This window comes from Fopius arisanus, unplaced genomic scaffold, assembly GCF_000806365.1.
Source record: "Fopius arisanus strain USDA-PBARC FA_bdor unplaced genomic scaffold, ASM80636v1 scaffold00003, whole genome shotgun sequence".
Lineage (NCBI taxonomy): Eukaryota > Metazoa > Arthropoda > Insecta > Hymenoptera > Braconidae > Fopius > Fopius arisanus.
This window is the reverse complement of record NW_011887742.1, coordinates 1,639,979-1,652,812: the sequence shown is the minus strand read 5'-3', so window position 1 is coordinate 1,652,812 and position 12,834 is coordinate 1,639,979. Positions and strand designations below refer to the sequence as shown.

At 36.2% G+C, this 12,834-nt stretch overlaps 3 protein-coding genes across 4 annotated transcripts; 2 read left to right on the top strand and 1 right to left on the bottom strand.

Moving 5' to 3' along the window:
- Nucleotides 1-345: 345 nt before the first annotated feature.
- Nucleotides 346-6,050, bottom strand: AP-1sigma (AP-1 complex subunit sigma-2). 2 transcript variants are annotated; one of them, XM_011309959.1, is made up of 5 exons: nucleotides 5,756-6,048; nucleotides 5,423-5,601; nucleotides 5,241-5,349; nucleotides 4,958-5,095; nucleotides 346-1,228 (listed from the first exon to the last, which is right to left on the bottom strand). In XM_011309959.1, exons 1-5 carry the CDS (start codon nucleotides 5,756-5,758, stop codon nucleotides 1,184-1,186), a joined length of 474 nt encoding a protein of 157 aa, XP_011308261.1. In that variant the 5' UTR covers nucleotides 5,759-6,048; the 3' UTR covers nucleotides 346-1,183. The 2 variants fall into 2 exon arrangements, with proteins under 2 accessions (XP_011308261.1, XP_011308271.1); XM_011309969.1 differs by lacking the exon at nucleotides 346-1,228 and adding an exon at nucleotides 1,856-2,473 and having other exon boundaries at nucleotides 5,756-6,050.
- Nucleotides 6,051-6,870: 820 nt separating this feature from the next.
- On the top strand, nucleotides 6,871-10,093 carry Cap-G (Chromosome associated protein G). Its single transcript, XM_011309946.1, has 2 exons — nucleotides 6,871-7,154; nucleotides 7,297-10,093. Exons 1-2 carry the CDS (start codon nucleotides 7,035-7,037, stop codon nucleotides 10,018-10,020), a joined length of 2,844 nt encoding a protein of 947 aa, XP_011308248.1. The 5' UTR covers nucleotides 6,871-7,034; the 3' UTR covers nucleotides 10,021-10,093.
- A 368-nt stretch (nucleotides 10,094-10,461) lies between these two features.
- Nucleotides 10,462-12,534, top strand: Wdr92 (WD repeat domain 92). Its single transcript, XM_011309933.1, has 4 exons — nucleotides 10,462-10,831; nucleotides 11,282-11,782; nucleotides 11,874-11,971; nucleotides 12,175-12,534. The coding sequence occupies exons 1-4, from the start codon at nucleotides 10,565-10,567 to the stop codon at nucleotides 12,380-12,382; spliced, it is 1,074 nt and encodes a 357-aa protein (XP_011308235.1). The 5' UTR covers nucleotides 10,462-10,564; the 3' UTR covers nucleotides 12,383-12,534.
- Nucleotides 12,535-12,834: the final 300 nt, after the last annotated feature.

Below are 12,834 nucleotides of genomic sequence, written 5' to 3'. Positions count from 1 at the left end.
TGGTGATTATAAACTTTATCGATTTTCGCTCCGCTGTCTGATCACTCGTGTTTTTTATCACTTGTCGGTGGCATCGCACGTTCGGACGCACTTGATTAGTTTTATTCCCGATGATTTCCTCTTGGCTCGAAGTGGCTGAATTATCGTTGACGAGGAGACAGGGGTTTTAGTGAATTTTTCAGATGCGCGCGTGCGTCATTCTTACCAGTGGATTTCTGCGCACGCTTATTTCTTTTTCATGATTTTTCAACTCGAAGGCTATTTCTTTTTTATTCATGTTTTTTTTTTCTTTTGGATTTGGGTATGTCGTGGAATGATGAGAGGATAAATAACGCACCACACGGAAACAGTTGAGGCTTTTAATGTAACCAACTTTATCAATTATACTCATATACATCGTAGTGTGGACGGAGCTCGAAGCATGACCTATTTTTGTCGTTTTTTTTTTACATCTTAACGGAGTATAAATAAAGAGAGAAGAGACAACTTTGCACCTTCGTGAAGTTTTTTTTAGGATTGTGAAGTGTTCTTGTTGAGTTGCCGGTCAAGACTGGAGTAGTGTAATGTTAGTCTATCTTAATTGTTAAATAAACATGTATGAAAAAAATTTAATAAAAAACTTGACATTTTCTCCGATATTTTATGGGTTTTCTATTAGAATTTTATTAAACTATTTTGATTTTATTTTTGCTACTAGTCTGAAAAAAAATGTTTATAGATCTTGATTTTTTTATCAGACGTTGTTTACTGTTAAAATTAATGTGAATAACAAATAGAATTTTTTAATATAAATCTAATAGAAATTCTGTGGAATTCCTATCGAGAAAAAATGTTTCTATTAATTTTTTTCATGCCTGCACCATCTAGAAACAAAATTCTTCCTCAATTATCTCTACAAATCGATTTAAAATGTAATTATATAATATTACAGTATCTTCCTCAAATTAGGAGAGAAGGGTAAGAATTGGAGGAGTAATAAATTGGTGGTTATCGTTGGTTAAAATATACGGAAATAAAAATAGCAGACTTATAATAAAAAGTGATGAATACAGTGCTTTAAATAAAATGCTCCGGTTCAACAATAGTAATACATTAACGAGATGAGGGAAAATGCCTAGCGAGATATCTCCACGATGAATTTGCAGGAATGGAATGTCGTGAAGATCGAGAGACTATTTATGGATTATCCAAGTCCGTGATCCTCGAAGAATCCCTGTGGTGTTTCCTCCTAAAACATAAAAAATCAACAATTTTTTCAATGTCCAAAGGAGATGTTGGGAATAATTAACTCTCAATGGTCAATATGAATAGGGTATCGAGTTACTTTGATGCTGCATGATACTAAATAAACATCTCTAATGTTAATGTAAACGAAAATATATTTAAACATCAACGTACCTACTTCATTACAAGATAATCTTCTTTTTCGCAGCTTCAAATGTTGAACTGAACCCCTATCATACGACTGAACTCATTTATTTTATGTTTTATAGCGTAAAACGTGTGAATTATATGAAAAAATCTAAAGTTATCTATGAAATTATCCTGTATTGCTTTTGGAATTCTGCGAAGAGAGAAGTTTCTTGATATTAGAAAAAATTAACAAAAATTTCTTACAATTTTCAAAAGCCCTGGATTTTTCAATTTAATTTTCCATCGGTTCTATTACGTACTAACGGTTAAAACGATAGATTTACAATGCGATGCATGATAGAACAACTAAATTAACATGCCCTTCGTGAACTGCTCGATTATCCAAAAATTTTAGGCAATAGAGCAATGAGATTAAAAAACATCCACTAAAATTCCAGTGGAAGTAGTGATTTCTGTTGTAACATGAAAATTATAATAAATATTACGTGGCTGAATAAAATCTTTATTGCAACTCTAATGACTGTGCGTTGTTCCAATAATATAAATCGTAACTCGAAGTGGTACATTAAAATGTGCACATGAAATTTCGATACATGAATGAAAAACTAGAAAACAAATAATTCCCCAATAGAGTGATCAATCTTAAATTACACCATTGGAGTAAAAATATTTTTCATTGTACAATTATTACAACGTTTTTTACAAAATAAATGTTTTTAAATCCGTAAAATTGATAATCATACCCTATCACATTTTCACATAATCTAGAAATGGCAAAATATATTATGATTTTTCGTAACTATTCATCGACATTGCAAGAACATTCAAAATGGATATAAAAATACTCTCAATCCTATTTTATGATCGCGAAGGGTCTCGTCTATTAAATATTTCGAGTTGATTCAATTCTAATGCCTTAGTCCGTTAGATTGTTTTTTTTTTGTTAAAAATCAGGATGTGCGATGGGCATCGTTGGGCTGAGATGATAGTTGAGAGGTTGGTGGTATCGGTGATCATTTTGATGGTGAGGGACACGAGGTACAGCGGTAGCTCTTTACAAAAGCCCTATTTCCCGTAGAGCCCCCTCGACAGCTTCATCCTTCCACAAACAAAACAAACACTAACTAGTTTTCTGTGCGTGCGGTAAGAAACTTTCTATTGATTTTTCAAATAACTTGGCATTTGATCGAAGTCTGTACAGCAGTGGCCAACGCAGCATTCTAACACAATTAACACTATCTTCACTTGAATTATCGAAAAAGCTCCTCAGGTATTACTTTAAATCATCAGATATTACACACATGCTGATTATCATATCTAGTAACATTCGAGTGAATTAATTAAAGTAGCTTTACTCCAAAAAAATCTGAGAAAAAAGTGGCAATCGGTTTTTTTTTCGCTGAATTTAATTCGGATGAGACAGTGAAGTTTTTTCAATTAAAAAATAATTAAGATTGTAATAGTAATTGAATGTTAATATGTGACTCATGAAAAAATAATCAAATCAAATAATAAACAAAATATATAATACTGATGGGATAGATTTTTTTCAGATTTTTCTCATGCAATTTTGAGAAAATAAAGATCTGGGGGTAGAGCTACTTTAATGCAAAACTGGAGTATGAAATTACAGATGAATTATTATGGCGACAATATCATAGCCTCGGTACAACAACAAACTGAATTTATTCATGTTCAGAAGACAATAGAAAATATACATTTACATTAATCGACGCCCTACTTCAATACAGAGCGGTATTTCTAAAGTATGTATGAATCAATTGTGATGCTCTAGACTTTCATTTTCTATAATAACAAGTTTTAATGAATGCTATTAAAGCATTTGACATTTCGATGCCAGCTCCATGAATGATTGTTAAATGGAACAGCAGTGGATTGTAACAAGGTGTCGACTAGAGAATTTTTCTTTTCCAAATTACAAACAGAAATTAATTACCCAAATGGCAAGAGAGGGTGATTGTACTAGTATTCTCTTATTCTCCGTAAGCTCGATTCAACGACATTCTTGGATTTATTAATTATCCAAAATTATGCTACGTTATTTCGTCATTGATGGTCTATTTAATCTACTGGTTAATTAATTTAAATAACAACAATATATTAAATCTCTGAGGAATTGTACTATTTGTGATTAAACCCATTGAACTTGCGGACTGATGAATAAGATCGATCGTCCAGTTTTCGAACGAGTGGGATTTACGATTAATTTTTACGAGCATCTATTTTATTTATGTGGAAAATATTCACTTCATATTCATTTTTTATTTTTTTTTTTAAGATTGTAGGAAAATTGTCGATGCAATTCAGTTAGAAAGGGATAAAGAGAATGGTTTTTAGAATTTTTATGAATAATTTGATTTTGGGAAACCGAACAATTGATCGTATTCATCAATTGGAAGTCAGAAATTCAGTTCCTCTCACGTAAATTATTCTGCAATACTTATAATTTTACATATAATTAATAACAATTAAAGGATTAAGAATGAGGAATTTAGGATTGACATTAAGGAAGTTATAAGCTCTCCTGGCAAATGCGGAAACATCAACAGTTCAGGTCGATCCGTATTTTGGTAGTGGAATGATTAAATGAGACTGGTCTATACCATTCAGACTTTGAGATTCGCTGAATAGAAAACCGCGAGGAAATTTTGCGATTAATCAACATTTTTTCACTGCAAAAATTGCCTCGGATTTCGTATTGTCCAGCGAAAAATTCAAAATCTATGACTCATACCACATCAACACATGATTACTGATTAAAAAAATCTTATTACAATCTGGAACTGAATTTTTTATAATAAATTTGGCATGCTTCTAGAATTGTTATCTAATCCTATCATTGATCACAGGGATGCGTGCAAATAATTCCCTTATCTTCATTTTCTTCACTCTTTTTCATGCATTCGACGAGACAACACATTTGGCACGAATAATTGTGGCACAACAGCAGCTATAGAAAATTCTAGTGCCATTCAAATAAAATCCCTGAGGATTAATGGAAAAATTTAAAAACAAGAAAAATTCTCGTTATCAAATAAAATATCGAGTGCCAGCACTAGAATTTTCACAATTCCTTCCCATTCCCCATACTCGGTATTTTTCCGGATGAATTTTGTGGCTCTGATTTAACTTTAAGCACAAAAATTGCTCTATTTTCAGATATCTAACTAGACAGCTCGTGCAGGCAAACATAAACATAAGAATATTGCCAATTTCTGCATGTAAAGTTGAAACTAAATATAAAAACAATGATCTTTACAAAGTGTCAAATATTCCTCCAAAATTCTGTAATTATTATGCCATAATCTTGTAAACGATGACACAATCTCGGAATAATGTCCGTTCCCTCTTTTCTCTCAGATAACATAGCATCAAGTTATCAAACATCTCATAGAAATAGTAATATTATGCCTTATCTTGTGATTCGCTAGAATTAATTGTCTTTCAATGCCATTATATCATTCAATTCCGATTCATTGAAGATAGATAACAAAAAAAAGGAATAGCGACAATTATTATTGTTAGACAATCACAACTCTAGGGGTACATTGCCATAACTAACCTCCTGGAGTAAATCCTGTGCAGCAATAGCCTTCAATACATTTTTCTTGCTAGTCTCTTGTATCTCTCCACCCACCAGGAGCTCGTCCAAGATGAAATATGCTTTCTCGAAATTAAAAATTATATCCAGCTCGCACACCTGAAAATTTCAGAGCAAAAACATGAATATGTAATAAATCTACCTCTTCTACATTATTGCATTTGAATGATATTTTTATATGGTCATATATTTATTAATTGCATGAAATTTTTAGCGAGAAATATTTAAATGCACGTATACTCACACTTCCGAAATATTTATCCAATAATTCAACATATCTATGGATAATCTCAAGCGTCAGTAATTCATTATCGTTTTGCTCAATGGCACAGCAGAAATACAAACTGGCGTATCTGCAAAATCAGGTTAAATAATTTTTTTAGATTGATCTACTGTGGGAATTGTTGATCAAATTATTATAGTGACCTCTTATAAACCACTTTGACATCCTTCCACTCCAGAAAACTCGACATTTTTGGCTTTCTAGCTAAAATAGTCGTGATCAATTCACGAGTTATTTTCTTTTTGAGTTTATCTGGATGAGCGACGTACCATTTTTGCAGTCGCAATTTACCTTGACGACTGAACAGCAGCATGAATTGCATCTGTAAACATTCATTGTATAAATTATCTGTTAAAATAATAAGACACTAGGATTTCCCATGATTTATCCTCTGTAATTTTTTATGTCAACAAATCTGGGTGAAAAATCGTAGAAAATATATTTTTCCCTCAGTGCAATTACTACCACAGACGTACCATCTCTGAAATTACAAATTAATCAGCTCCAAAATAGCAAAAATGGAGGTGTGGCACTTGATGCAACAGCAATGTCAACGATTCACGATTCTGCTCCAGAGATTTTTCACTTTACTACAAATTCACAAACATCCTTCTATCTGGTGTTCACCGCATTATCTGGTCTTGATAACTATGCTATTCTTCTTTCAAGTAATTAAATTGAGTATCCAGAATAAATAGGAGCAAACGAAAAAAAAACTACTCTATAAACAGGTGCAGTGATGTTATCATACTAGTCGGAAGTGAAGAATTCGGAGCAAAGAGGATTGACTAAACTAGAGGCTCAGTTCTGGGGGTTTGAGTGACCCCAGCGGCATCGTAGTACTGCACCCCAAGAGAGGGAGGGCGCCAAACGCGTGTCTTAAGGGTTAAGTGGATTTGGTTAAAGATTAATTAGATTTGATTAAGGGGTAACCCTTTTTAAACGATTTTTTCATTGATTAGCCATTTACAAAAAAAAAAATTGAAATTATTTTGAAAAAAAAAATGAATGATGGCGGGATCGAACACTAGCCGTCCGGGTGCCAACCAAGCACGTTGCTCGTTAGACAACGGGCTCATTATGCAAATATAATTTTATTAGTAGTATATCTTCAATGTATGGAATCATTTTTTCCATTTGAAATTCCACAAGATGACTTCCCTTTCGGTTAAACAAATAAAAAACAAAAAGCATTCATGCCAGCGATCCTCTTGGGGGTCGTGAGCCTTCATTTTATTTGCCCCGTTACCCGGACAGAATTTATCAGCCGAGTACAAAATTCCGATCCAATTATTTTTTTGAAGTGAAACAGATATTTCCAAAAAATCAAATTCTTATTCGCTATATTATATCGTTATGATGGGAATAAAAATTTAGTTCTTCAGAAATACAAGGTCCATCATAAAAAATAATAGGATTGAAATTTTGTGCTCTGCCGATAAATCCTTTCCAGATATCATGACCACTTCAGTGAATTCTCTTTGCCCGTATAAATTCATTTAGTTGATCCACCACTCGCTACGAGGCTTTCCTTCATAATTTACAAATGGGGTATGAGACATCTCCCACATAATTCATGGTTATTGCTTTTTATAACGGATTTTCGGCGGCATCGAGTGTTGCTGTGGGTCATTGGATTTTTGATAGCTGGAGTATGTGAAATAAAGTCCCAAAAATCATACCTCTACTTAAAAAAAAAGTTAAAAAAATATTCGAACTACTGTCTCTGTGATAAAGCTTTAGAATCCAATCAAAATGATGAGACATCGGCCACCGGATCTTCGAGAGTCGATCGCTGATACTTTCAATAAAGCTCAATCAAGCAAATTAATCAATCGAAAATTGATGAAGAAGCTGCAAAAGATTTATGAGCAGGTATTTGAAGTTTCTTCTAAACATTAAATCAGTAATAATGTTTCACTTGGAGTATATACAACCGCAGTGTAAATATATAAATAATATTAAAACAATACAAACTATGTAAAAGAAAAAATAAACGAATTGATTCAAATTTCAGTCTGATTTCGACGACTTCTCTGATGAATACTTGCGCTGTTTGAAACTTTGCTTCACGGTCGGAGAGAAATATTCATCAGTGGAAAATGCTCTCGATTTCGCAGCGAAATTTGCATTCCATCTTCAGCCACCGTCCCAGGCGGAAAAGGAAGATGAGGACCTCGAGGATGAGGACGAGTTGAATCCTTTGCTTGGTAAACTTTTCTCGTTTTGTTTGCAATATCATGCAGCTGTTGACGTGGCAGTGAGATACCGCTGTTGTTACTTCATACATCTTCTCCTGAATCTTCTGAGCGAAGACGCTTACCTGAGCGATGGAATGTACACGAATATCAGAGAAGCCATGACAGAGCGTCTCATGGACAAATCCCCAAAGGTTCGAGTAATGGCGATTCATGCGATGCTCAGGATGCAGGAGCCACTCAATCACGAATGCCCTGTAATTAAAATGTACATCTATCACATGGCGAAAGACAACAGTGCTGAGGTGAGAAAAGCTGTGATTCAGTGCACAGCTAAGAATCAGAAAGTCCTGCTGAATGTTCTCGACAGGATCTGCGACATCGACGACTCAGTCAGGAAGACCGCTCACATATTTTTTTCGAAAGTCACTGTCAAATCACTGACCATCAAGCAACGCCAGCTCATTCTGAGAACTGGTCTCAAGGACGTGTCTGAGGGTGTTCGCAAAGTCGTGAAGAATCATATTCTGCCGATATGGCTAGAGGGCTTTCAGAATGACTACTGCCAGTTCCTTTATGGTATTGACATCGAGATCGACCCTGACCTGGGTTTTCTCGTCTTGAATACACTCCTCGAACGTGCTAATCTGGATACTCTCTTCAAGCAACTTCCACTGGATAGAGATGCTAAGCTCATACCAATTCAGGACCTCACTGGTGAAAATGTCGCGTATTGGAGGTGTTTTATTCAGCATCTGTACAAATCTGATAATGAAGCTGCCACTGAACATCTCCAAAACACAATTCCCGAGCTGACGACCTTCTGCCAGTACATAAGAAGCTTTCAGAAACTGATGATTGACTACACTCAGACACATACTGACGAGGACAATGACGTGAAAATCAAGAAGATGTCACACAAGTTTGTGCTGTTGCAGCTCTTCGAGATCAGCAAGACGTACGATCTTGGCGACGAGGTGGGAAGAGGGAATCTTAGGCAATTGATCGAGGATACGTTGATAAATGAGGTCTGCACGACTGAAATAATCGAGTGCATCGTCAAGTACTATGAGAAGGTAGAGCCTGATGTGCCCAAGCGTTTGACGTCGTTGGCGCACGTCATAAGTGAGATACGAGTGCCCACTCAGGTAATTGAGAACGCCGTTGAAAAGGTAACGGATGATCAGATCAATGACAGATTAATACAGTGTCAAATCCTCAAGAATACACTTCTTGAGAAGCAAAATGATCAAGATACGCTGGTGAGGGAGCGAAAGTTCGCTGAAGCTGGGGTAGTGGAGAAGGAGATGGTGAAATTGCGAAAAGAGATAAAGGAGATGTCGACAACACCATCAACCGTCGTGCCCCAGACCCAGGAAGAGGCCAAGAACGATCCGGAAACTATGATGAAATGCCTCACCATCATGTATACGATGGTCCAGGCATCTTCAGTAAAAACTCTAACGTCAACCCTCAGGAGTCTGTTCGACAATCTGGCAATGCCCAGTGTGGATCACGCAGATGGAGGTGTTCAGGCTCAAGCCTTGAGGGCACTGGGAGTCTGCCTCTTTCTCGACGGGGAATTGGCAAAAAAACATCTGGTGATGTACCTGATGGCCATGACTTCAGACTTTGACCACGACGTATGGCTCATCTGCCTGACTGTCATCTTCGACATGTTTCTACGGTATGGTCTGGACCATTTCGAAGGGATCATCAGCACTGATAAGTCGATAGACAATAGCGTGGGAAATCAGAGCACCAGGCGTCATGGCACGAAATTATACTCAAGTTCTAATGATATGTCGGTGACTCTTGAGGCGGAGGGTGAGAGCAACAAGCACAACTTAATAAAGATCCTCCAGGATTCCGCTCTGATTGACCACATGGACAAGGAAATTAGAACTGCCACGGTCACTGGCTTTTGCAAACTTCTTTTACATGGCAAAATCAAGAGCAATAACCTTCTGTCCACCTTCATAATTCGACTGTATAATCCTATCTCTGTGGACGATGCTGCTCTGCGTACGGCTCTTGTTGAATTCTTCAAGTTCTATCCTCGCTTCACACCAGGTAGCTGCACCTGTCTCCAGGAGATTTTTATTCCCACTCTCAAGAAGCTTGAGGATGACGAGATCAATGTTGATCCCTACAACATTGCCAAATTCATCATTGATCTGACGAGTAGCAATTTCCATACACCAGACAGGGTTAACTACACTGCCCACAATCAGCTGGCCTTTGATATCTTGGAGGAGCTCGCTAATGAAGACAGTATTGTCGATGAAAAAACTCTCCTGAAATCCCTGAAACTATTGATTATTCGGTGTGAAGATAACGAAATGAAGAATAAAATGTTAGAGGCCGTTAATAAGGTCATTGCCATCGTCAATCCTAGGGAGAGGACTGTTTTGAAGAATCTTGAGGCCTTCAGAAGACAGTTTGAAAATCCTGAGGGTATAGGAGAGGATGGCAGAGAATCATCTGTAGCCATGAAGCAGCAGGAGTTGGAACCTATGGAAGAGGACGATCCAAAAAAGTAATTTCCGGAATGGTTCCACTACTGTTTTGATTTTAATAAATTTACCTGGGAATTATTAAACGGGAGAATTACTACCTACTGATTTCTTTGCGTTCCTAAATTCAGGGATCTTAACGAATTGTAAAAAGTGATAATCCAAAAAAAAAAGAACGAAAAAAAAATCACGTTGAATGTTTAGAATATGGGGTACTGGGTCAGAGGCAGTTAATAGAATGTCTACTCTAGTGCTGTTTTCATTTTTGTACAGAACGTTTTAGAAAAAAATAAAAACTTTGAATAGAATTTTTTTTTTTTATTTCGTGGATCCGAATGAATCATGCAACAATAAAACAAAACAGGTCAGAAATTCACAAAATATTTTCCCTTTAAATTCTTTTTCCATACGAAAAAAAATCAAATTATTTATTATCAATGATGAGAAGTCTCTCCACAAGATGTCATGGACGTTTGTTTATTCGAAACTAGAACCGGTGGTTGATATTTATTTAGGAACACAGAAAATGTATTGAACAAACAAGCATCAGTGTCTTCAACTATTCTGAAGAATGGATCGTCTGGAGAAGCCTCAGATAATAAGTCACATTGAGAAATCAGTGGATTATTCTTTATTCGATGCTAAATGGATCCCATGCAGTGCAAAATTTGTGGTTATGGGTTCGAGACCCCGGGGTACTGGAATCATCCAGATTTATGAAGTGTCCAGTGGTGAATTAAAACTCATCAAGGATATTGAACGTTCAAATCCCATGAAATGTGGGACTTTCAAGGCTTCCAGCCTCAGGGACAGATATCTAGCCACTGGTGACTTTAAGGTTGGTTTTGAGAGCTCAAAGATGAGGTCCTGACAGGTGCATTCACTCGATAAATCCTACACTGAGTCTCTGGAAATCGAGATAAGTGCCAATTATTGTATCCTGCTGCACCATTTGTCATTATAACATTTGAAAAATTCGTATCATCAATTTTCATTAGTTAATTATCCAATTATTTTTCACGATTTCAAGTTCGTAATTAGCGAGATCTTTTAATGATTCGAATGAAAATTTTATTGAATTTTATATTTTGTGTAAAATTTTATTCTCAATAATATTAGATCCATTATTAAAAATCCAATCAACAATTTCAATTTATGATTAATTCAATTATTCATTTATAAAATAAATTTTCAATATTCAGTAGATATTTGTTGAGTGGATTTCCACGTGTTATTGACCTCATCATCAAAAATCCAATGACCTCACTAAATTTGTATTTCTCCAAAGGGAAAACTGAATATTTATAATTTAGAAGATCCTTCCGTACCGATCTACTCAGCAAATGCCCACAGTGAGATAATAAACGCAATCGATGGAGTAGGTGGACAGAATATTGGTTGCGGTGCTCCAGAGATTGTCACTGGTTCGAGAGATGGAAGTGTAAAAGTATGGGATCCACGGCAGAAGGGCCGTCCTGTGGCTGTTATGGAGCCCAAGGAGGGTGAGGCTCGTCGTGACTGCTGGACAGTCGCCTTTGGAAATTCCTACAACTCCGAGGAACGAGTTGTTGCTGCAGGCTACGACAACGGTGATGTCAAAATGTTCGATCTTAAAGCCATGTCGTTGAGGTGGGAGAGCAATCTGAAAAACGGAGTGTGCGGTCTGGAGTTCGACCGGAAGGACATTCCCATGAATAAACTCGTCGTCACGACACTCGAGTCCAAGTTCTATCTGTTCGATCTGAGGACACAGCATCCGAAGAAGGGATTCGCTTATTTAACGGAAAAGGTAATGCACGAAGTTTCAGATGAGTCTTCAGTCAAGGATATACCGATTATTTGTCGTAGAGTCCTCAGATTTTATTTATTGTTCCTTACAGGCGCACAAATCAACAGTCTGGCTTGTAAGACATCTCCCACAAAATCGAGAAATCTTCATGACCTGTGGCGGGGGGGGATCTCTGTGCCTCTGGAAATAGTAAGTGCAACCATAATTCCGTGATCAGCTTACGGATGATGACGGAAAATTGAAAAATATGAATTTTGACTATATCTGGGTTGAGAACATCTTTAATCAGCTGTTGAAGTCGAATTGAATTGATCGATTAGATGATTAAATTTCGATTTACTCGAACTTTCCAATATCCTTCATTACTGAATTTGTGAAAAAATGTCTTTCAGCAATTACCCCGAGAAAAGGAAACAAGTTGATGCCGATGGGATTGAGCAAGGTGTAGTTGGTGATGTAAACCTCCTCCAACACAGCACAATATCAAGTCAGCCTATAAGTTCATTAGATTGGTGTCCAGACAAACAGGGACTTGCTGTGTGCACTGCGTTTGATCAGTGCCTTCGTGTCATAATAACCACCAAACTCAATCTGTATTAAAAAATGACACTCCAACCGAGAAATCTCTCCAAGTTCCCTGACGATTCTTAGATTAATCTTAAATTATGAAATCCTATATTACAAAAATGGTGGAATGATTTCTGTTATCGCCATTTCGCCAAGATATATTATATGTATATTTGCAAAAATGATATAACGGTCTATAATTTTAATATAATAAAAGAAATACCATATCATAATTATTATACATCAGCAGCCATGAGGTAAAGACAAGCAAGTCAATTTAGTTAACAGGTAAGTTTGTCTTACCTCTACACTAATGATGTGTAGATAATGTGGACAATGTATTATAAATATTATATAGATAATTGTAGTGTACTTTTATTATTATAATATTTATAATATGCAATATTTATTTCACGAGGTCACGGAAAAATAGTATTCAAAATTCCCGCTGGAGCGCGCGATCAGCTGAGTTGTGTTTGGTGGCG